Source organism: Carassius auratus, unplaced genomic scaffold, assembly GCF_003368295.1.
Source record: "Carassius auratus strain Wakin unplaced genomic scaffold, ASM336829v1 scaf_tig00215695, whole genome shotgun sequence".
Lineage (NCBI taxonomy): Eukaryota > Metazoa > Chordata > Actinopteri > Cypriniformes > Cyprinidae > Carassius > Carassius auratus.
Window position 1 is genome coordinate 261,127 of NW_020528200.1, and position 26,211 is coordinate 287,337.

General features: G+C 36.5%; 1 protein-coding gene across 1 annotated transcript; it reads right to left on the minus strand.

Moving 5' to 3' along the window:
- Positions 1-467: 467 nt before the first annotated feature.
- Positions 468-26,191, minus strand: LOC113095375 (GTPase IMAP family member 7-like). Its single transcript, XM_026260894.1, has 2 exons — positions 26,103-26,191; positions 468-1,903 (listed from the first exon to the last, which is right to left on the minus strand). Exons 1-2 carry the CDS (start codon positions 26,119-26,121, stop codon positions 1,122-1,124), a joined length of 801 nt encoding a protein of 266 aa, XP_026116679.1. The 5' UTR covers positions 26,122-26,191; the 3' UTR covers positions 468-1,121.
- Positions 26,192-26,211: the final 20 nt, after the last annotated feature.

Sequence of the window (26,211 nt, forward strand, 5' to 3'; positions counted from 1 at the left end):
TCTGACACTTATTGGCTTCTCACTACATCTAAAACAGTGTCTTCACAGAGAAGGGTTCAGTTATTCATATGCTTTTAATGGATACAAAGGTTTTTTTTTATATACGTATATAATAAAAAACAATATTTAATAATATCAAAGCTAGGTTGTTTTTTAATGACATATGTTTCATAAGATGGTCCCACTTTATATTAGGTGGCCTTAACTACTATGTACTTACATAAAGAAATTAGTACAATGTACTTATTGTGTTCATATTGTATTGTAAAACACTTTTGCTGCTATTGAGGTGAGATGGGGTAAGGTTAGGGAGAGGGTTGGAGGTATGGGTAAGTTTAAGGGTGGGTTAAGGTGTAAAGTATGGGTCAACAGTGTAATTATAAATTTAATTACAGAAATTAAATACAGATGTAATTACATGTCGTTTTTTTAAATATAAGTACAATGTTAAAACATGTATGTACACAATAAGTACATTGTACTAAATTATTAATTAAAATGTAAGTACATAGTAGTTAAGGCCACTTAATATTAAGTGGGTCCCATAAGATTTTAAAGTTGTGTCCCCATTTTTCATCAACACTGTCAGACTGTCACAATACATTGTTGAAGAACACTCACAAACAAAAAAATTAAGGTTAACAGTATTTTATAGATTCACACAATAGGTAAATTCCACACAAGGGTATATTCCACATAAAGAAAGGCTGGAGAAACACTTAACAATGAGGAGATCTTTAATTTTTAAATGTAAAAGGTTTTAAGCAAAACAAAAATTCTATGTGGTTGAGGCCAAAAATGAAATTACTGGTAAATAAACAGTTTATATGTATGTATGTAGGCTAAAACTATGGTTGAATTTATGGTTTATGACTAAGGTATCAATGTAAGTTATGTATATTTAATTTTTTTTTTAAATATTCAACCATAGTTTTAGCCTACGCTATCACTGCACAGATGAATGTTATATACCGGATATACATGAGATCAGTGAATGGATTTTGGTTAAAGAAGTAATGGTATCAAACACTGAGTATTAGAGTGAAGAGAGTTAACAGAAGAAACATTAAGCATACACATTAACCATTTCATAACCATCCACAAATTAATAACTCTTTATGCTACTTATCTCTACTGGCAGCAAATTTTGCTCCTCCTGCAGCAACAGCAGCACCTCCAATGATTAAAGCTGCAGGTAGTGCCACTCCACCAGTAGCAGTGGCCAGTGCTATACCTCCAACTGCTGCTCCTGCACCAAATACAGCTGTTCCCACTAAGGTTGCCTTCTTCATTTGTATATTTCTCTGAGCTTCCTTGTACATCTCGTTTGTGTAATGCATTCCTCCTTGCTTAATCACCATTTTGTCTATCTTCTTCAGCAGTTCAGCGAGCTGTGATTCATTATTTTCATCTTTGTTACTGAAAACATGATATCTATCTGCACATTTTCCGACTAGCTCCGTAATCGTGTCTGTGCCCATAATGTTCTTTATAGGGTTTTCAATCAGATCAGCTCTAGTAAAAAGAATGATGGTGTAATGAGCAGCTTCTTCTCCAAAGTTCTCTTGAATCCATTTCACTGCATTTCTCTGTTCCTTTGTGAATCTCTCGTCCAGTCTTATGACCAGCAGAAACACATGAGGACCAGGAGCAGATTTGTAGATACACTTCTCAATTTCATCCTTCAATTGTTTTTCACTGAGTGATGTATCAAACAGTCCTGGAGTGTCAACCACTAAGATTTTCCTGTCTTGCACATACAGCTCTTCTCTTTGGCATGTTTTTGTGACAGATTCAAAAGATTGTTTTTCTTCAAACACCTTTTTTCTCAGGATGGTGTTTCCTGTTGCGCTCTTTCCAGCTCCAGTTTTACCCAGCATCACAATCCTGAGATTTGAGATGACTAGAGAAATTAAAGATACATATAAACATGGTAAATAAAACAAATGATTATGCAAAACAACAGATTAAACTAAGTAGTAACTCTGTATGGACAATTCTACTGCTGCAACTCAGGTTGTATCTGTATACATTTTACATAAAGCGTAGCTCTACCACATGTGTATTTACTTGTGTTGGCACAGACACCAAAGCATACAGACTGATGTATTAAAAAGCCTCATATTTACATCAGGGGTCTCCACCCCTACTCCCTGCTCCTCTTGTGCAGAGTTCAGCTTCAACTCATTTCAAACAAAACTGCCTATAATTATCAAGTATCCCTGCACACTTTGATTAGCAAAACTGAAATTTGGCAATTAACACCATTAGTGTTGAAATTGAGGTAGTCTAATAGTAGTTATAAAAGTCTAATAATTGGTTTTAAGGTTGTGCTATTAAAAAGGTTGTGGATAAAAAGCTTTTAACTAAAAAAAAATCACACATCAGTAATACATTCTGGGTGCCACAATAGTACAAAACTCATACAAACTCCCAGTTTGCATTGTTGCAATAATAAATTGGCAGTGGCTATTTGCAATAAAGGCTATTTACACTAAGTGCAAATAACAATAGATGCTATTTACACTAAGTGAAAATAGCATATTTTCTTAGTGATAGATGCTATGTACACCAAGTGCAAATAGCTTTAGATTATTTAGAAATTTTACTACTTGTTGCAAATAGTGGCAACCTCAGTATTATAGTACATTGTAAAACAGTATGCAATATTAACTTATTGAGTGTAAATTTGAATTCAAATTAATGAATGGGTGCCACCTTATTGGGACAATAAAGCCCACTGTATGTCTATCCTTACCCTTCCCAATACTTTATTTTCGACTTTTTGATTATATTCTTAATTTTCAGTGTAAATAAATGCTTTTCTGATTTGATTTGAAATTTGGAAAGGGAAAAAAAAAAGTTTTCCAAAAGGCAGATTTGAACACCGATCAATCATGACAAAGTAAACACGTCACATGTTTTACGATCTTCACCACTGGAGCTGCTGGTTATGGTTGTCTTTTGTAGTGCTGACTAGCCAAATGACGTTGGTGGGTGGAGTTAACCTTATGAAAAATACGTTTATTCAAGTGTGCTATTAGTATACTTATTTTAAATAAAAATAGGAAAGTATGCCTTTAGTGTACTTTTTATGTACTTCAGAAATGGGCTTTAAGTACTCCTCAAAAATATACTTAAAATGACATTTAAGTATACTTGACTTATATTTACAAAAATTCTAAATATATTTGAGCTATACTCCTAGAATCTGTGTTTTCATTATTATAAGGTAGAGGGCGCTAGTACACATCTTCTGCACAGAATTTCCAAAAAAACACAAGTGAAAAAGAAAAAAGAAACAACAGATACTAACACATGTAATCTAACGCGATCATCTGACATGCAGCAGCATCAAAACTGTAACGTTATTGTCAAACGCGAAGAGAGAGGACTCAAACGCAGAGGATAAGTGAAACAGTTTATATGGTACAACCATGAATCCAAAAATAATCCAATGTGTGATGACACACACACGAACAACAGAGTGGAAAACAGGTAAGGAAACAGACACACAGTACTGTCACAAAGTCAACACGAAATCTACTGACAACAAGGGACAGACACAGCAGGGAATATAAGGGAAAATGGGAACAAGCGACAGGTGAGGGCAATCAGCTTGTGATCTGCACACACCAGCGCCAATGTATCAGCGCTGATTGCCCAGGTAACGAGCTGCAGACAATGACAGGACACAGATAACAGGGAAGCCGATGAAACACCCTGAACCGTCACAGTTATGGAATAAAATGTCAACCGATGAAGAATTAATAATTACATTAAATTACAGTGGTTTTGTGATGTTTAGTGACTCCATCTACATTTTGATTAACATTCTAAATCCAATTCATAGTCTTTTTTCACCTTTTTTGTTCAAAATGTTGTTTCTTTCTTTATTTTTAACTTATCCACACAAAAGTGTTTTAAAAAAAGAATCCATGAAGCTGGAATAAAATGTTTTTGTTTACAAGCAGATACCTTGTTCTTTCTTTGGATGTTTTGAATGTTCAGATATTCATACAACAAAACATATATGAATTGAAACCTAAATAGGGACATACTTAAAGTATTCTTTATTAAGTTCACTTAAAGAAGACTTAGGAGTATACCTGCAGTATAAAACTAGTAGTTTACTGAGACTATACTTTAAAGTGTACAAAGTATTTAATTAGTAAACTATCAGTATACCTATAAGTTCACTTTTACCATAATTGCAGTACAAACTACAAACATAGAGGTAAACTGGACCCACTTTATATTAAGTGGCCTTAACTACTATGTACTTACATTTTAATTAATAATTTAGTACAATGTACTTATTATGTACATACATGTTTTTACATTGTACTTATATTAAAAAAAAACTAGATGTAATTACATCTGTATTTAATTTCTGAAATTACATTTATAATTACACTGTTGACCCATACTTTACACCTTAACCCACCCTTAAACTTACCCATACCTCCAACCCTCTCCCTAACCTTACCCCTATCCCACCTCAATAGCAGCAAAAGTGTTTTACAATACAATATGAACACAATAAGTACATTGAACTTATTTTTTTTATGTAAGTACATAGTAGTAAAGGCCACCTAATATAAAGTGGGACCCAAAGTATACATAAATACACTTGGAGTATACTACTTTTTGGTAACCCATACTTGGAATTCGTGCTATGCATTTAACCCATCCAAGTGCACACAAACAGCAGTGAGAAGTGAACATACACACGGAGCAGTGGGCAGCTATATCCAGCGCCCGGGGAGTAAATGTGGATACAGTACCTTGCTCAAGGGCACTTCAGCCATGTTCATTCACTCCCCCCCACCTATAACTCCTGCCAGTACCAAGATTCAAAACGGCAATCTTCTGGTAACTAGTCCAACTCTCTAACCATAAGGCCACAGCTGCCCATGAGATTAAAAAACACACATTTTGTTTAAGAATCAAATATCACTTGTCTTTACTGCCTAGTTGAAAATTCTTGCAAAAACAGGGCTAGGTAAGTAATGTCTCAAACTTTAAATAAATCATAAAAGCTAATTTGGCTCTAAATAAAATTGTTACAGGATGAAGCACTGAGAGACCACTACCATAAATTACCCAGAGTGCCTGTGGTGTGTACTATTTTATTGGTTTGATGCTTCCTTTAAACTGTAAAATTAGAAAAAATTGGAGTTCAGGATTTGACTGTGTTCTCCTATTTGAGGGTATCTGGTGTAGATAAAGTGTCATATGTTTCATGACAGGTAGCAACAGAGCTAAAGGAATTCCTACAATTAATTTTATTGAAAATAGCGTGCTTTTACTTGAGACTAAAATTCACAAGAGATGTGTTTATGAAGTTTGAGTTAGGGAGACATGACTCGTGAAAGGGGCATTCACAAAATTGTCAGAAAATGTTATTTATTCCACTATATACCACTACACATTTCATTTTTATGTTCAGATACATTTATAACATAGAAGTCCACCAGATTTGTCTCTAAATTTAACACATTTTAGATAAATCATGGCAACAACAATACCTGTACAAGCAATTATGTGCTGGAACTTATATTTCAATTTATCATGACTTATATTTTGATTCATTTTAGGCTGTTAATTGAAATTCCGCCTAGTCCACCGCGGCTTCCTGTTTTAAGAGGAAGTAGGTCATATTAGTTTAGTTTAGTGTTCGATGCAAGGTGCTCCATGCCACAAAACATTACATTAAATATCTAAACATGCAACGCGATTGTGTGAGAAATGTTAACAGAATGAAACTGTAGAACGTGATTATTAATTGTAAGGGTTATGATGAAGAAAGAGAAGTGCTAAGAGAAGAAGTATGGAAGAATGAAGGAAAAAGAGTTCAAATTAAAGAATATATTAGACTCAGATATAGGAAATAGTATGTTAAATGTGTTGTTTCAGTTTCTGAATAACACAGGTTAAATGAAGAGAAGGTAGGGTAACCATATATAGTGAAGTAGAAGATGCGGGTAAGATACTGATATAGTGTGGGTAGAAGGGAAAGTATATCTTAAGGTTAAATAAGGATACAGCAGGATATTGGGAGTTAAAGGGAATTGAGGTGGAACCTGGACGAGCTGAACACAGAGCATTTTTTATAGGATGGTGGCGGGGTAGAAAATGTTAAGAGATATAATAAATGTTTCTGATCCAAGCTACCTGATGATGGCAGTAATGCACTATTAAGTTTGGTTGCCAATAAAATAAAAAAGAAAAGAAGAGAAGAAAGAAGGTGCTCCATGCAGTTCCTATCAATCAAGTAATCTTACCTTTCCCAGCCCATTAAGATGTAATGTATGCAAGTAATTGTTTTTATCATGATGTGAGGTTGTAATCTTTATTTTTATTTTAAATATAATTGTGTAAAATTTTGTTAGTGTAGTACCCAGTTGCTTTATACTTCAGCATGTTTGCCATTTTCTCCTCATGTCTTAGGTGTTTATTTGTGTTGATATGTAACTTTATCGCATTGTTGGTTATTTTTTTATCTTATGAATGCTTATATATTGGATGTTGATTTTCCTGTTTATTTTGTGAAATTTACATTTGTGTACTTTCTTTTCTTTGTAGTTTTATACTTAATTAAACTTCAGAAACTGACTCATCGTCTTTGTGGAGTTTACAGTGAAAGTGTTTAGCAGTTGGATAGCTGGTTAAAACATCCAGTGAGGCTAGTGACAGTAAAAAGACAACACAGTGAATTGGAAAAGATGGATGTTTTGGTTATGCTTTTCTATTGTCTGTATCATCCACACCACAAGGTTGTGCTGTTTCTACGTTTATTTAGCTTTGATACAGATGATACAAAAGAGCATAGGCAGCATTTGGTGATATGGAGAGACACGGAGGAGACTGTTGACAAAGGAATTTTTGAATAAAGTTGTTATTTTTGCTTTCTTGTTTACAAAAAGTGTTCCTGATGCTTAATATAACCCAGATTGCACGTCTGATGCTAGATGGAGTATTCTGACGATAACATACCTTTTATGGACCTTAACACTGTTATTTACTTGGCAGTCTATAGGACAGTCACAGGCCTCCCGGGTTTTATCCAAAATATCTTATATCTTGTGTTCCAATATCGAACAGAGCTTTTACGGGTTTGGAAGAACATGGGGGAAATTGATAAATGACAAAACTTTTATTTTAGGGTGGAGTAACCCTTTAAGACCTCCATACCCGAAAGTGGACACCCCAGCTTCTAACGCCCTCGTGAGAGGCAGCTTCATGTAAAAGAGTACTATGGCTCTAAAACTCAGTTTCAAGACCTCCTCTTGTTGAATGGCATGAATGATTTAGCAACAGAAAAGTTAGGGCAATCACTCTTCATTCGTACATTCAGAGATCATAAGCTTGCACTGTCAATGGATGATGATAGGCTTCTTCACTTAATGGACAAAGAGTTCTATTAGGATGAATGATGAATGATGTCATGCTTAAGGGACCAGACCTCAATAACAGCCTACTGGAAGTGCTGTTGAGATTTAGGGAGATGTAAGGAGCCTGTGGTTATTACTGCTGACATTCAACATATGTTTCACTGTTTTAATTAGAAAGAATCACAGATATTTCCTGCATTTTGTTAGGGAAACAGGTTAATTAAGCTCAAAGGGAATCATTTAAGATTTTAAAGGGAATTTGAACCGAATCACTGTTTCACGGCTGATCACTGAGGCACCCTGGGATTTACTGAACGAGCCATTTAACATCAAATCTGCACTGGATATTGATATCCAAACTACAGTGAAAACACTATTAATTAGCACAGTAACAAGATCGGCAGTTTAAGACATTAACTTGTAAGCACAAAACACAAGATACTTCTCTTTTCAATATGAATAAGGCTTTATTAGATAAATCTAAGACATATAAGCTAATCTAACACATAAGCACACGCACTCACACATTCACACAAGTTGCAGGAAGATAGAAAGTTAGGAAAGGACAGGAGTTTAAGAGAACGGAAATGTGGAATCCCAAGTTTACAGCAATACGTGAAATTGCATAGACATGAACAGCCCTCAATCACTTAATTAACCCTCACATTGAGTTCCTCAGTGAGGTTAAAATTATATTAGATACACCATTAAAGGTCAGAGTCTGGAGGTAAAGTTACTTGTGTCGCCTGTGTAACAGGGTTCCCTTTGTTGTTGTTGAAAGGGGGTTTCCCGATGTCGCTGATTGGCTGGAAGTTCAGTAGTCGCTGATGTGACGTCTTGGGAAGCCTTTTGTTGGGCGTTGGCTGATGATGCGGAATTGTGTGGACTGGTTGAAGTTGAACGAGCACTCGATGTCAGACTCGGAAACACGGTCTTACAAAACTTAACTCAGAACACGAAACTCTCAAATGTAAAAGAAAAGAAACTAAAGTTAAAGAACAGAAGTTTGACAAGACTCGGTGGTGTTTCTTCTCATCATGGCTAAGTAGCAGCAGGTGTGCAGGCCGTAGCATGCTGGAACCGCACTCAAAGAATGCTTACAGTGATAACTAGGAGCAAAAGCTAGGAAGCGAAGCTAGAAGCTAAAAGCTAAAATGCTAAAAGCAGGCATGACTAATAGCAAAAGCTAAGAAGCAAAGCTAAAAGCTAAGCGCATGATTTGATGGTGTCCTGAGTATTTAAACTGGCCTTTTGGCCACTCCTTAAATGTTGTCTTGACCAATTAGATATCGTCTTTGCTCGGGGTATCATAAATCATATGTTATCTTTTCAAGCATGTGGTCCGAATTTTCCTGTTCTTGCAGGGTCTAATTTTGATGATGAATGATTCCTATAACAAGAATATGATACATTTGACAAATAAATGATGGTCAGGACTGTTTCAAGCTAACAGATTCAAACACATGCATGCTAAACATGAATATGTATCCTTAAGCTATCCAATAGTTATTAAAAGACATACACAATAAGTACACAATTATAAACATGATAGTCAGATCTGCGGGTTACATATAAGTGAATATGGAGTTAAGCAATGGACTGATATTCATCTTTTCATTAAAAGACTGTTCTTGTGCCATTATCTGACAAAATATGTTCTGTGGGGACCAGAGGTTAAAAGGTCCCTTTAGAAATTTCAGTCTGGTTCTGTTAGGTGGGGGGGGGGGGGGGGTTCTGCAAAACCTAAAGATATGGCATACTTATTCATGTTTTCCTACTTCAAAGGTTCAGTCAAGGGAGCTGTGTGTATTTGCTTATGCATCTGTGAAAGCTGTATCAGCTGTAGCTTATCTGAGATCCACATCTAACAATGGTTAAACAGACCTTGGTTTTGTGTTTGGAAAGACAAAGTTGCCAGCACAGCCAGATCTTACTGTTTCAACATTGAAACTGTGCACAGCAGTGCTTGCAGTGAAGATTGCGGACATGGATGTAAAAGAAATAGGCCTGCAGTTCAAGAGCATCCAGTTCTTCGCTGATAGTAAGGTTGTTCTTAGATATATTCACATTCAAACAAGACACTTTTACATAGACGTGAATAACAGAGTTCCAACGTATTCTTCAGTCATTTACTCATTGTCAGTGGAATTATGCTTTATCAGATGCCAATACTGCAGACCATGGATCTAGATCTGTAGCAGTTGATCTTCTCAATAGCACGTTTGACTTTCAGTGCTAGACTTCCTTTTGAACTGTCCACTCTTACATTCCTTGTCAAGTCAAGTCAAGTCACCTTTATGCATATAGCGCTTCAAACAAAATACATTGATTCAAAGCAACTGAACAACATTCATTAGGAAAACAGTGTGTCAATAATGCAAAATGACAGTTAAAGGCAGTTCATCATTGAATTCAGTGATGTCATCTCTGTTCAGTTTAAATAGTGTCTGTGCATTCATTTGCAATCAAGTCAACGATATCGCTGTAAATGAAGTGACCCCAACTAAGCAAGCCAGAGGCGACAGCATCAAGGAACCAAAACTCCATCGGTGACAGAATGGAGAAAAAAACCTTGGGAGAAACCAGGCTCAGAAATCTTGTCTCAAGAAAACTATGACCTTGTTGATTCTGCATTAGTCAAGAGATACGTCCACAAGTGATTTCATGTCTAACAGCAATACCAAATCAATGCATGACTCCTAAATGCTTTGAAAGCTTTTCCAGCTTAAACAAGTTATCAGAGTGATTCTATGTTTAAGCCACATTTCAAAATCATTTTCCCATTCAACAAAAGAGCTAGGATGTAGAGGATGGCATATTTGCATTAAGAATCCCACAAATGAGGACTTAAAGATTTCTATCTTAAAGATTGTTTAAAATGCAGTGTATGGTGAAGAAATAAGTGTTATAAAAGCAGGATGCAATTTCACCTAAAGCCAGTATATGTAAACTTAATCCTATTCTCAATGACAAATGTCTTCTGCTTGTTGGAGGCCATATTACTCAGGCAGATCTTAAAGTGGAATAATGTATTCCTGTGATTATCCCAGGGAAACATCATGTAGCGACCTTACTTGTTTGACATTATCAACAAGCAGTCAAGCATCAAGGAAGACATTTTACAGAGGGAGCAATACGAACAGCCGGGTATTTGCTCATGGGTGGCAAAAATGCATTAGAAGTCTACTCATGGGTGGCAAAAATGCATTAGAAGTCTACTCATGGGTGGCAAAAATGCATTAGAAGTCTACTCAACAAGTGTGTGACATGTAGAAAGCTTCGTCTTCCTACAGAGTTCCAACAAATTGCAGACCTGTCTGCATAAAGATTTCAAGGGGCTCCACTTTTCACATATGTAGGAGTTGATGTGTTTGACAAGAGCAGTGCAGATTGAAGTCCTGGAGACGTTGAGTGCCAGTGGATTTATTATCACCTTGTGAAGGTTTTTTGCTATAAGGGGTCCTGCTAAGCAAATACACTCAGATTGTGAAACAAATTTCCTTGGAGCAGTACGGAGCTCAAGATAAACAATGTAACTACAAATCTAAATGTAGAGAAGTACCTACAGCAGCACAATTTCATGTGGGTGTTCAATCCTCATATGGGTGGTGCATGGGAGGGAATGGTGTGTATAGCTCATCGTATTCTTGATTACATGCTGCTTGAAAAAAAGACTTTCCATCTCACACAAGAAGTTCTTGTAACCCTAATGGCCGAAGTTTCCACAATCATGAATGCATGCCCCTCTAGTGCCAGTACCTCCAGATTTTGAAACTCTTTTAATACTTACCCCTGCTACTTACCCCAGTTTTCTGACCCAGAAAACTAGTTCCATTTCTCCTCCACCAGGCAAGTTTACACAAATATATCTTTTCAAGGCTGAGTGGAAGAGAGTTCAAAATCTTGCAGGAATATGTTGAACAAGGTGGCATCATGAATATCTTTCCACTCTTCAGAATAGGCAGACGTGACAAGACAAGAAGCCTTGTCTCAAGGAAGGAGACATTGTATTGATGATAGATAGCCAAGCAAAGTGAAATCAGTGGCCTATGGCTATTGTTGCTAAAATCATTACCTATCAAAGATAGCCTTGTAAGGAAAGGAGAAGTGAAGCTGTTTAGAGAAGGTGTGCAGTAAACCTTCTTTTGTCCAATTTCAGAAGTGGTTTTGCTTTAGGAAAGGACGTGTCCCATAGTCAGAATGTGTGCTTTGCATTTCACCCATTCAATTGCACACACTCAGCAGTAGTGAAAACCATAAACACACACACACACACACACACACACACACTGTGAACACACAGCTAAAGCAATAGCCAGCCTAATAAACAACATCCATATAGAATAAATCCAAAGAAACGAGTCTTTATGAGATCTGAGGTAACCTATTTGTTAGAGCATGGTTTTGCAACTCGCAGTCAGAGTCCATGGAGTTCACCATGTATTTTAGTGCCGAAGTCTGACTCTACATTCAGATTCTGCACTAACTTTTGTAAAGTTAATGCTGTGACCAAACCAGACTCTTTACCTCTTCCAAGGATGGAAGATTGTTTTGACAAAGTTGGTGCTGCTCATTATGTTACTAAGTTAGATCTTACTTGCAGGTTCCGTTAACTTGTTGTGCCTCTGAAATATCTGCATTTGTCACACCTGATTCATTCTTGCAATACTCTGTCATGGCTTTTGGTATGCGAAATGCACCAGCTACGTTCCAGAGGCTCATGAACAGAGTTTTCTCAGAAGTGACCAATGTTTAGGTATATTTGGATGATGTTGTGATCTACTCTAACACTTGGGAGGAACATCTTGCAAAGTTAAATGTTGTTTTTGAACGGTTGAGCAGGGCGTGTGTTGTGTGTTGGCCAAGGACAAGTAAGACCTGTAGCTGCCATTGTTGAGTTTCCCAAGCCCACTAACAAATGGGAGTTGCACTGCTTTTTGGGAATGAGTGGGTACTATCGAAGCTTCTGCAAGAATTTTGCTGCTATTGTTTCTCCTCTCACTGATCTTTTGTGTGGATCCAGGAAGTTTGTGTGGACTCCAGAGTGCATGGATGCATTCAATGCTGCAAAAGATCTCTGTACTGCACCTGTTCTCTCTGCTTCTAATTTTTCAGAGCCCTTCAAACTACAGGTTGATGCCAGTGCTGCAGTAGCCGGGGCAGTCTTGATACAGGAGGATGGAGCAGGAGTTGACCATCCTGTATCGTTTGTCTCAAAGAAATTCACTAAGTGTCAACTAAATTACAGTGTAATTGAGAAGGAAGCATTAGCTCACTAGCCCTTCAACATTTTCAGGTTTATCTGGGTGGATGTGATGTCCCCATTTTGGTTTATACAGACCATAAACCCATTGGTGTTTTAACTCTCATGTCTAACACTAATCAATGTTTAATGCGGTGGTCTTTAATTGTGCAGGAATACCATCTTGACATCTGGCACAAGAAAGGAGTTGACAACGTCATTGCTGATGCCTTGTCCAGAGCTCATTCCTTGGACAATTAAAAATGTTTTGATTAGTGCGTTGATCTATAACCAGTGGGTGGTTATAGTCTTTGGTGGTGGGGGTGTTATGTCCAGAGCCGTAAGTTTCTGTGTTCAAGCTGTTTGATTTCTCTCCCTTCCTGCCTCTTCATAGGAGAAATGGTTTCCACCTGGTTCAGCTAATCAATGCCCTGCTGTGATTGGATGCTGGGAGTATTTAAGCTGCAAACACCATCAGAGCCTTGTTGGTGGTGGCTTGACTATGCAGCAGCAGCAGCTTTGGGGTCCCATCTTCAACCCCAGACCAGATATTTTGTTGAAACCAGTGGATAACTGTGTATTTCTACCTTATATCATGTGCGCTACTTATTGAAGTAGTTCTTTCTTTTTAGTCTATTACACTTGGTGATTGAGATTAAAAAGGCAGAAGTGAGTGTTATCTCTAATAATTATTTGTTGTATGACTTAATTAATATGTTTTTCTCTTGGTTTATTTGAGGTTTGCTTGTTAAAGTTATTTCTTTATTTATGGGGTTAGTAGGAAGGTGGGTGCCATTTATTTTGAATTTGACCTTTTTCTCCTGTTTATGTTGGTAAGGGAGATAGTTTATCTTGCTGTACTTTTCTTTTTCTTTTCTTTTAGTGTAAGTAGTTTGGTTAATAAGGAGTAAGATTGATTATGTTTGTTGTTTTGGCAATGACCCCTTCTGATTTGGATACCCCTCTTTTTGCCTAAATTGTAAATAAACTATTTTCTTTAATGAGATAACTATGTGGTTATTATGAAACGACTCTGGGTCTGGAGACGGGGTGGCTTCATGCTGCTGCACATTCATTTCACCACCATCTATTTTTGCTGTTTCATTCCTCCCTGTGAAGATGAGATGACATGCTCAGAATTACATGAAACTCAAAACACATATCAGTATTAATGATAGATAGACACTGGCAAAAGCTCATAAAAGGGCATGGAGGATGCACTCTACAACGCGACCTTCTGTCAAAAGTGTGTGTGTGTGGGGGGGGGGGGTAGTTTTAGCCACAGACACCAAACTCGTTACATATTTTTTTTCTTATCAAGACAGACAACTGTCTAATTTACAGTCATAAGCTACGAACAACATAAAGTTGGCTATTTTGGTTTAAATGTGAATCTTTGGAAAAATCTGCCTGCAAATTAATTCATACTCCTCTAAGAAGAAATAAGTAGTTCACACCAAACTTTGTCAACATGATGCCAATATACTGAAGATGTTAAATTGTGAATGGGTTTAGGAAACCTTCAATGGTGTGGCCATAGCGATTTATTAAAATAACAAAAAAATACAACAGTTATTTTCCTATATCTTTGCAATTCTTTATTTTAATTCTTCATAATTTTGTAGTAAAAGTAATTCTTAGGAAACACAGCAAGTTTTATATCTTTATCATACTCAAGGGCCACCAGAAAATTAAAACTATCACAAACCTAACTAAAAGGTGTAGACTTTAATACCAATGATGACCATCTGATGGAGACATAAGATTACTAATTCTCTGTGTATGAAAGAATGGAAAACAATTCACAGAAATGCACTGTACTCTCAGTATTTTTTTATAATTATTGTAAAAATGTGTATATAGCATTTAAATCATTTATAAAAAAATAAAAAATAAACTTTTTAAAGAAAAATAATATGTATTTTAAAAAGTAAATATGAATTTTACTGGTAATATAGATTTATATAGTTATTTCACAAATATTTATTGATCAGTGAAAAGTGTTGGCAACAATTTTTAATGAGCTCTTTTTGGTTTACATTAGTCAAGGCATTAGCTAAAATGAAATAACAATGAACAATCTATTTTTCAGATCATTTATTAATATTTTTTTAATTAATGTTCATTGTAAATTACAGTACATAAAACTAATCTTAAAATAAAACTTTAAATATTTTATTAACAAGTAATGTATTCTAATATTTTCAACTAAGGTTTAATTAACATTTATAAATTCTATAAATTTATAATTCATGTTAACTAATATAGTTAAATAATGTAGTCTTTAACATTAGTTCAAGCGAAGTAGCTTCCGGCTTTGCTACCATTCGGACGTTCTAGCGTACTGCTCTGCGCTTTGCTTCTTATTTCTGTACTTTTCTCTGATTTTTCTAAGATTTTTACTTCAGCAGATCAGCACAGTGCTCAAACAACAGATTTTTGGCACAAACGCTACTAAACTAAAAACATTGGGACTGGAATAATACTACAAAAAGAAGACTTTGTCTCCCACTGCGAACAGCTTACATTCCGGAGACAGAAAACAACTGCCTACATTCAAACAGAAGAGAGAGAAAATGCCTCCTGTTGGATCTACTTGTTGCATAAACTGCTGCAAACTTCTACAAAGGATTGTGATTCTTCAAACAAAGTTACTTTCGGGACTTCCAAAACAGACGGAACACTTAGCAGACCGTCGTCATGGACCCCCTCAGCAAACAGCCGGTGAGTCCCATGAATCTTCTGAATCTCAACAGTTTATACCAAGTGTAGAGGAACAAGACGAAAATGATCGCCACACAAACAGGGAGCGAGACCCAAAGGAACACGAGATATCAGATTGTCACGACTTTCTCGTATTGCTGCCATAGCTTCCTCTACCCCAGATTTGACTATGACAAGGCTTGTGAATACTGGCATTCTACCACCCCCTATACATCTGGAGAACAGATTTGAAGCATTAATAAATGTGGGTGAGAAATCCCCAAATGTGATTAAACATGGATCTGATCAGCCAGCAGCTAACATTGCTACTAACAGCTGCTCAAGGTCGAGCAGACAGCGGCATTCAGCTCAGAGCACAGCCGAGTCCAGGACTCTGATAGTGGGTGACTCTGTTATCAGAAACATCCGTAGAAGGACTACAACAACATGCTGCCTTCCTCAAGCAACGGTCTCTGATGTGAACAAGGAACTTCAGAACATTCTGATGAAGCACAAGACTGCAAATCAAATCATTATCCATGTGGGGAAGAATGATATTCGGAAAGAGCAGTCAGAACTCCTTAAGAAGGACTTCATTGAACTCTTTGAAACACTTCAAAGACTCAAAGTTCAGTCGTTCATCAGTGGACCACTCCCAGCAAGAGGAACAAATAGGTTTTCACGGTTGCTTGGGCTGAACACATGGCTACAAAGATCTTGTAATATAAAAGGAGTAAATTTCATCGACAACTTCAATCTTTTCTGGGGCCATAGACAATTGTTTAAACCGGATGGCCTCCACCCAAACAATCTTGGTGCAAGATTTTTTAAGGACAATATCTACTTCTCCCTTCGTCATCCTTCAGCAGAGTGTGTCAATCCATTCAGCACACACACACACCGGGTCCGAGTCATCATGTGGTTGACATATCCCACAAGGACACTGATAACACCATGCAGCCAAAACAATCACTGCTGATAGACACTATCCCTGCTGAGCCCTGCCAACAGAGCTCCTCACAGACTGACTGTGATGTATCAAAACAGCTACAAGATTCACCACCTAAGTACGACTTTCTGGAAAACAGCCGGGGAAGCCAGGACAACACATCACAGCCACCGGAAACACCAGAGACACAGCCCATCTCACCAGACACATTATCCCTCTCTCCAGCATCTCCACTTCTGTGCTTCTCACAGAAAATGGAGGAATTGGTGTATGTTGGGACTAAACTCTCCCACTCATTCGCTGCTAGCCCGCAGATATCAACAAAAAAACGGCGGGTCCCCCAACCACCAAAGCCTGTGGTCCCTGTTCCTATGAGAGCTCTCTGACCGCTGCCACAACGCCAGGGTCCAAACCCTCTATCTGCTGAAGGTGAACCAAAAACAACTGATAGCAGCTCTCAGTGATATGTGTCGGGTCCCTGCTATAATAGCAGCAACATTCACAAATGCTTACTGAACAAGTGGAAACCCAGTGTGCCTGTAGCTTTCTCTATTTCAGTTTTATCACGTGATAGAAAGTCTAAGGCCTTTTCAAGCCGAAGGGCAAACTCATCTAATAAGCGGCCTATTTTCCACCAAACTAAGATTGATGTAAAGACACAAAGCACTGCCATCAAGTTATCACTTTTAAACATTTGCTCACTAAAAAATAAATCATTTCTAATCAATGACTTTATAACCACAAACAATCTGGAATTTATGTTTCTAAATGAAACATGGCTAGAAGACAGCTGCAGTGCAACAATCCTAAATGAAGCAGCCCCTCCTAACTTCACTTACATGAGTGTTTGCAGGACTGCTAGGAGAGGTGGGGGTGTAGCTGCTATATTTAAAGATGTCTATCAATGCAAGCAAGTGTCATTTGGTCAGTACTTGTCTTTCGAATAACTAGGGATTGTGCTGAAAGATGCCCCACGCATTCTGTTTATTATTATTTACAGGCCTCCAAAATACTCTCCAGCCTTTGTTGAAGAGGTCACAGAAATGTTATCAATAATTTCCTCAGAGTTTGACTGTTTTGCGATTGCAGGGGATTTTAATATTCACATAGATAATGCAGAAAACAAAACTACAAAAGAAATGATAATGGTTCTAAACACTTTTGACCTGATTCAGCATGTGCATGGACCCACACACAAAGGTGGACACACTCTGGATCTAATCATCAGTAGGGGTCTAAACATTTCATCCATTGTTATTAAGGACGTAGCACTATCTGATCACTTCTGTATTTTCGTTGATATATTGATCTCTGCTACCACTGAATCTAGATCTGTCTCTGTCAGAAGGAGATGCATAAACGAGAACACAAGTGTACTGTTTATGGAGGCTATATCTTTAACACCAAGCATTTCTGCAGACTTGATATTCTCCTTGATTCCTTCAACTCAAAAGTTAAGAATGTTATTGATGATATTGCACCAATAATAGTCAGTATGAAAACAATCAGACAGAAATCAGTTTGGAGAAGATCAACAGCAGTTCAAACTATGAAAATACAATGCTGTGGAAGTAAAATAATGACATATGTCTTTAAATTATCTGCTGAATTTTAACCACTGAATTTGTGGAAGCGAATTTGGAAAGTGAAATAAAATGGACCGAAATTTGCCTGTCAAATATTATACATCGTATTTTTAAACCGATTGAATATTTTGTAAGTGAATTCTGGAACGTGAATATGAATTATTGATTTTTTAATTATGAAAAGGTGTGTGAAATATTTTTAATAGAAATATTCACAGCTTAAACGAACAACTATGTTAAATTTCACGACCTAAAAATGCAAGCCCTGGAAATACAAGGCATTAAAATGCAAATACTGTTAATGCAATGCATATTCTTTTCAGTTAGTGCTATTCAGCATGCTTTTTTGTTTAAAAGACATTTGTCATTATTTTACTTCCATACAATGCAGAAAAGCAGAGCAGATGTGGAGGAAGACGAAACTTGAAATTCACTATATCATCTATTAAGACATCCTTCATGCTTTTAATGTGAAACTAGCCACAGCTAGACAGAACTTCTTCTCAAACCTTATAAACAGTAACTTAATTATCACTCGTACTCTTTTTGCCAATGCTGAGAGACTGACAAACCCCCAAAGTCAGATTCCCAGTGATATGCTATCAGACAGCAAATGCAATGAGTTTGCTTCTTTCTTTTCTGAGAAGATCATAAATATCAGGAAGGTGATTAGCACATCCTCAAGTAATGCAGAGGTCAGACAGATTCGGCCAAAATATCAAAAAGATACTATGTATATTTTTGAAACAATTGATAGCAAAATTCTGGAAGACATAGTGCAGCAACTAAAATCGTCAACCTGTTGTCTTGGCACACTTCCCACATCTTTTTTCAAAAGTGTGCTTGCCTGCTTAAAAGCAGATCTCTTAGAATTGGTGAATGCCTCACTTCTTTCTGGGACATTTCCAAACTTCCTAAAAACTGCAGTTGTAAAGCCCCTCCTGAAAAAGACCAATCTTGATAACACAATTTTGAGCAATTTTAGACCAATATCTAATCTTCCTTTTATAGGCAAAATTATAGAAAAGGTAGTGTTTAATCAGCTGAACAAATACTTACTCAAATGGATACCTGGACAATTTTCAATCTGGTTTCCGACCGCATCACAGCACAGAGACAGCACTCATTAAGATAATAAATGATATTCGCTTAAATTGTGACTCTGGCAAAATATCAGTGCTGGTATTGCTAGATCTCAGTGCTGCGTTTGACACTGTCGATCATAACATACTATCAGAGAGACTGGAAAACTGGGTCTGGCTTTCTGGGATGCTACTCAAATGGTTCAGATCATACTTAGAAGGGAGAGGCTATTATGTGAGTATAGGAGATCATAAGTCTAAGTGGACGTCCATGACATGCGCAGTCCCACAAGGGTCAAATCTTGCACCGCTCTTGTTTAGCCTGTATATGCTTCCACTAAGTCAAATAATGAGAAAGAACCAAATTGCCTATCACAGCTATGCTGATGATACCCAGATTTACCTAGCCTTATCTCCAAATGACTACAGCCACATTGACTCCCTCTGCCAATGCATTGATGAAATTAATAGTTGGATGTGCCAGAAATATCCTCAGTTAAACAAGGAAGAAACTGAAGTCATTGCATTTGGAAACAAAGATGAAGTGTTCAAGGTGAATGCTTAACTTGACTCTAGGGGCCAAACAACTAAAAATCAAGTCAGGAATCTTGGTTTGATTCTGGAGACAGACCTTAGTTTCAGTAGTCATGTCAAAGCAGTAACTAAATCAGCATACTATCATTTAAAAAAACATTGCAAGAATTAGATGTTTTGGTTCCAGTCAAGACTTTTGAGAAACTTGTTCATGCCTTTATCACCAGCAGGGTGGACTATTGTAATGGACTCCTTACTGGCTTTCCCCAAAAGACCATTAGACAGCTGCAGCTCATCCAAAACGCTGCTGCCAGGATTCTGACTAGAACCAGAAAATCTAAGCATATCACACCAGTCCTCAGGTCCTTACACTGGCTTCCAGTTACATTTAGGATTGATTTTAAAGTACTTTTACTCGTATATAAGTCACTAAATGACCTAGGACCGAAATATATTTCAGATATGTTCACTGAATATAAACCTAACAGAGCACTCAGATCACTAGGATCAAGTCAGTTAGAAATACCAAGGGTTCACACAAAACAAGGGGAGTCCGCCTTTAGTTACTATGCCGCCCACAGTTGGAATCAGCTTCCAGAAGAGATCAGATGTGCTAAAACACTAGTCACATTTAAATCTAAACTCAAAACGCATCTTTTTAGCTGTGCATTTATTGAATGAGCACTGTGCAATGTCCGAATTGATTGCACTATATTTTCACTGTTTTATTTTATTTTATTTTTTTATGTAAAATCATTTTCTAACTGTTTTTAAATGTTTTAATCATTTTAAAAGTTTTAAAATTGCTTGTTTTATTTTTGTCATTATTTTTCTTCATGATTATTTTACTTTCTTTTATGTAAAGCACTTTGAATTACCATTGTGTACGAAATGTGCTATATAAATAAACTTGCCTTGCCTTTCCTTGCCTTGCCTAAGTATGAACAACAACTCTAATCAGTCATACCTACCTTTAAACCGAGTTCAGACTGCATGATTTTCAAAGTAATCGGGTCACTGTTCTTTTCACACTGCATGACTATCTTGGCCAGCATTCAGTCACTGCTGTGTTCACACTGCACAATGGGTCGGCGACAGAAGGTTTCACACTGCATGACTTTACAATAGGAAGAATCGGCGACAGCTCTGTCTGGCAAGCAAACTGTGTTTCACAACCAAACACATGAGATGTGACAAGGAAACAACCCGATATCACACGTGCAAGACCGGAGTTTTTTACGTGAGACTAGGATAGCTCAGATGAAACGTCAAACAGACACGGTGCTCCGGCTAAATGTATACAAATTTATCTTCCATTTCATCGGTCCAAATAGACAGAGAAAAAACATTTTTCTGAAATGAAGCCATACTTGCTGATATTGTGGTCTACTCATCCCCAAACTACCCGCTGCTCTGTATCTTGCTCTCTCATTGGCTGTCGGTCATTGCCAATGTAGTTTTCAGTCAGAACACTTTTCAGACAGCATGATTTTGAATCGCCGACAGGTCCAGATATTTAGCATGCCAAACCGTCGGCGATTCTCTCAGATTGCGTCTTTGCTCATTCACACTGCATGATTGTCACTCGTGTGAACGAGCTCAGATTTGCCTGTGATTTCGGGTATTTGTCGGCGATTTCTCAAAACCTGTCGGCGAGCCAAAAACTGGGCTAAAATCGTGCAGTCTGAACGCGGCTTTAATTTTCAAGTGATCCTGAAGACCTCAATTAGTTGCTTCAGGTGTGTTTGATTAGGGTTGGAGCTAAACTTTGCAAGAAAGTCGATTGCCATTAACAGGGTTGCACACCCCTGTGCTAGAGGGCTACAGTTTTCCTGATGCCACCGGGGAGGTGTTTGCACTGGCAGCATGGGCCCACCATCGCTGCTTGCATCTATATTCTTTATTTATATTTTGAGTTTATCATAATTGTGTTCAGTTATATTAGTATAGTATGCAGTTGCTTTATGCTTCAGCATGTTTAGCATTTTCTCCTCATTTCTAAAGTGTTTAGCTATGTTGATATTGAAGTGTATTGCACTGTTGGTTATTTTTTGCCTTATGAATGCTTATTCATTTGTTGTTGATTTCCCAGTTTACTTTGTGAAATTTACATTTGTATACTTTATTTCCTTTGTAAAATGTACACTTTTCACGATTAAACCTCAGAAACTGAGCTTTCTTCTTTGTGGAGTTTATAGTGAAGGTGTTTAGTGGCTGGATAGCTGGATTAAAACATCAAGTGAGGCCAGTGACAAATACTTTATCACCTATACCATATTAAAGAATTTAAAAAGTATAGTATAATTACTATACTTAGTAATTCTATAATTACCTCTGGTGCTTATTTAAAATATGTTAAATGATATACCGCGAAAACAAATAAAAATAAATAAAAAATTGTCACTTACACAATGTGAATTTGTTAATGGTTTAAAATACAGATTTTACATTTTTGATTATGTGTAATTTTAATTATATTTGTAATGCATATAATATATTGTGCCTTAATCTTATGTACATCTGTCAAACTCTGGTCCTGGAAGGCCATCATCCTGGAGAATATAGCTTCTACTCCCATATGATTTGTTGACAGTCCTTCACATAGATGTCATTTGAATAAATTGTCACAATTCCTCAGTTTACATTTTTTGAAAATCTGGCCCACAGTCCAAGATCTCTGCAAATGGAGTATTTATTGAACTTGACTGAATTATTTCTTTTCAATTAATGAACTGCCATGGGTGTTAAATTATAATAGTGTTCCCTGTTACATAATCTTCTAAAAGCAAAAAGAGTGAAGTTATTAAGGAGCACAAACATTGAATCAAAGATGTATAACAACCATGTCTTCAAGCATCAAGGTAGCCTGTGTAGTTGATTTAAGTCTGTATATAATTTCATTTGGTGTCCTGGTGAACCTTAGCAAGCTTAAGAATCATGTTAAATATTTCATAATACCTAGTCATCACTTTGAAAAGTTACAAATCCTATTTTGTTAGCAACAAATGCTGGAAATGCTGTTGTCTTGATCTCAGCTCAGCTGTTGAAATGCGAGTAGAGCACGTCTAGAGAATATGAATTTCTTTTTAAAAAAAGTGCCACATTTTTAGAATGCTGTGTCACGTGCAAAACATTGCAAAAGATGGTCAAACACATCTGCCTAGCCTATCACTGAAAATTTTAAATAGAGCACAGCTGAATAGATAAATAAGTATATATCAAAAAATATAAATGTATATGCTCAATTCCACACCTTGTGGAGTTTAACAGGGTTAAATTTGATTATAATTACAAAGTTTCTTTTCACTTATATGCTGATGATGATACTGTGGGAACGGAAAAAGGCCAGTGATGTGAGTGTTAATAAATGTCACCTGCACGCTATGGTTTCAAGTCCCATGGAGAAGCTCCTCAAGGATGAAAGGAAGAGTAGTAACAATGCAAGATGAGAGAGAATCAAACCTGGAACAATTTAATTGTTTTTTTTTATGTTGTGTGCCAGTCATCTGTGAGAGGCTTTACTTTTTTAAATGTTTATTTTATCAATAAAATTATGTTTATCAATAAAATTACGCCGCTGACACCACATGTGAGCGCAAATGCATATGACCGTCACCTGTATTCCAGACTGGTCACATGTCTCACGGAGGTAAAGGCTCATCTCAGTTTTACCAGTAAACATCTTGATGATCCCCAAGACTTTTGGGAGAATACTCTGTGGACTGACGAGACAAAAGTTGAAATTTTTGTAAGGTGTTTATCCCATTATGTCTGGCGTAAAAGTAACACTGCATTTCAGTAAAATATGGTATAGGTGTGATGGTCTGGGGCAGTTTTGCTGCTTCAGGGCCTGGGAGACTTGCTGTGATAAATGGATCCATGAATTCTGCTGTTTACCAAAAAATTCTGATGGCTGAAGAAAAACTAAATGAAGACTTTGGAGTGGCCTAGTCAAAGTCCTGACCTGAATCCTGTTGAGATGCTGTGGAATGACCTTAAAAATGCGGTTCATGCTCGAAAACCCTCCAATGTGGCTGAATTACAACAATTCTGCATAGACAGCCAACCATATCACCCTGGAGCCCAAGACCGGTTGCCCACTGAAGCTAAGCAGGGCTGAGCCTGGTCAGTACCTTGATTGGAGACCTCCTGAGAAAACTAGGTTGCTGCTGGAAGAGGTGCTTGTGAGGCCAGCAGGGGGTGCTCACCCTGTGGTCTGTGTGGGTCCTAGCACCCCAGTGTAGTGATGGGGACACTATACTGTCAACAAGCACCGTCCTTCGGATGAGATGTTAAACCGAGGTCCTGACTCTCTGTGGTCATTAAAAATCCCAATGGCCCCCTAAATTCACCCACTGGCCTCTGACCATCATGGCCTCCTAACAGTCCCCATATCTGCTGATTGGCTTCATCACTCTGTCTCCTCTCCACCAGTGAGCTGGTGTGTGGTGGGCATTCTGGCGCACTATGGTTGCCGTCGCATCATCCAGGTGGATGCTGCACACTGGTGGTGGATGAGGAGATACCCCTGACTATGTAAGCGCTTTGAGTGCCTTGAAAAGCGCTATATAAATGTAATGAATTATTATTATTATTATTAATATTATAGATGAGTGGACCAAAATTCCTCCACAGCGCTGTAACAGACTCATTGCAAGTTATCGCAAATGCTTGATTGCAGTTGTGGCTGCTATGGGTGGCCCAACCAGTTATTATGTTTAGGGAACAAGTCCTTCTTCACACAGGACCGTGTAGTTTTGATTTTGTTTTTCCATAATGATAAAAACCTTCATTTAAAAACTGCATGTTGTGTTAACTTCTGTTATCTTTTACTAATATTTAAATTAGTTTGATGATCTGAAACATTAAAGTGTGACAAAAATGCAAAAAAAAAAAGAAAAGTAAAGAAATCAGCACAGCTGTACATATATATATATATATATATATATATATATATATATATATATATATATATATATATATATATATATATATATATATATATATATATATATATATATATATATATATATATATATATTGCTACAAGTACTGCATTAGGCTAATGTAGACTTATCACAGCATTTACATATTATTTATCTTTTGGTGGTTTGATTGCTATTGTGCACATTTAAGTCGGTTTGGATAAAAGTGTCTACTGAATGATTAAATGTGGACATTAGTTTACTTTAATATTTATAGAATTGCAGACATTTTTAGGCATATTGAGACATTTAATGTTGTACATAATCCCATGTATTAATAAAAAGGAAGTGTTTCAATAAAGCTATGAAGTAGGCTACTGTATTGTTTCTATCTTATTGCTAAATATATATTTTATATATATATATATTTTATATATATATATATATATATATATATATATATATATATATATATATATATATATATATATATATCAATATATGGCTATACATAGTCCATGTATATATTGCAGAATATTGAAAAATATAAGATATAACAAAATATATTTTTCTTCCAATATATTCACATGTATTTTTGTTTCACAAAGGCTAGCCAAGCAGCCTTTCTATTTTAATTTTATGACAGCTGTACCTTTCATGGTTATTAGTAGAACATTAAAACAGAACAATCTAAAGCATTTAAAAAATTTAAAAACACTAAATTAAAAGTTAAAATCACGGAATTAAAAATGAAAATAAATAATAGAAATCAGAAAAAAATTTGGCCAGTTTACATTTGATTTACAGTTACTGCTATCATAAAAACACGTGTATATAGGATTAAAATTCTAGATGTGTCACATTTAATGTCCAACCACAAATATTTTAGCAGAATGCATATTTTATATAAAATTATTGCACTATTATACAATTGGGTTCCATCAGCAGCACTTGTTAAATCGCGTAAGCCTTGTCCACTCCTGACAGCAAAATGGATAAATTTGCATGACTTTCTAACATTTACAGAAGAAAAATATACTGGTGACGTGTCAGTTATGCACTGTGGAAAACACAATGTCTCTAATGCATTAAACAGCACAAATACTTACTGTTTGCCATGGTGGATCAATTTGAATTTAAAATTAAGGGCTGCTGAAGAGTTAGCCTGCACATCAAATTATCTTGACTCATTGCACCTGAATCCAATTAATGTGACTGCTTGAGCTTAAATTGTCATTTATGAAACCACTTTAGTCCAGATTGATTTTTTAGGTTATTTCAAGTCAGGTTTTGGACTTTAATCCTCACTTTTCTTAGCGTCTTTTATGGAACAGCCCCCATGTCTTTGTAAAGAATCAACTCAAAAGAGAGATTCATTTTTGAATGGAGCACCGCTCATGCCACAGACAAAAAGAGATGGTGTGATTGGAATAAATTATGCGTTTCTTAACATGTAGGCTTGCATTAAAACAATGTGAGGAACATCGATCAGCATAACAAATAACAAGTAAATTTTTTTCTTTAGAAATATAGTTGAGTTAAAAGTAAAAATACCTACCTTAAAATGTACTCTTACGTACTTTTCGTAAAAAAAAAATAATAAAAAAAAATACTTAAGTAAATATAACAAAGTAAATGTACTGCATTACTACCCATCTCTGATTAGTATCTTTTTTTAACTTACCTTTATGAGCATCTGCCATTTTTTTTTTATAAAAAATTGCCCCTCAGACTGTCCCTCTTCTCTCTGTTTCCTCTTCCCTCTGTCTGAATGAAGTGAGTGAAAATGAAAG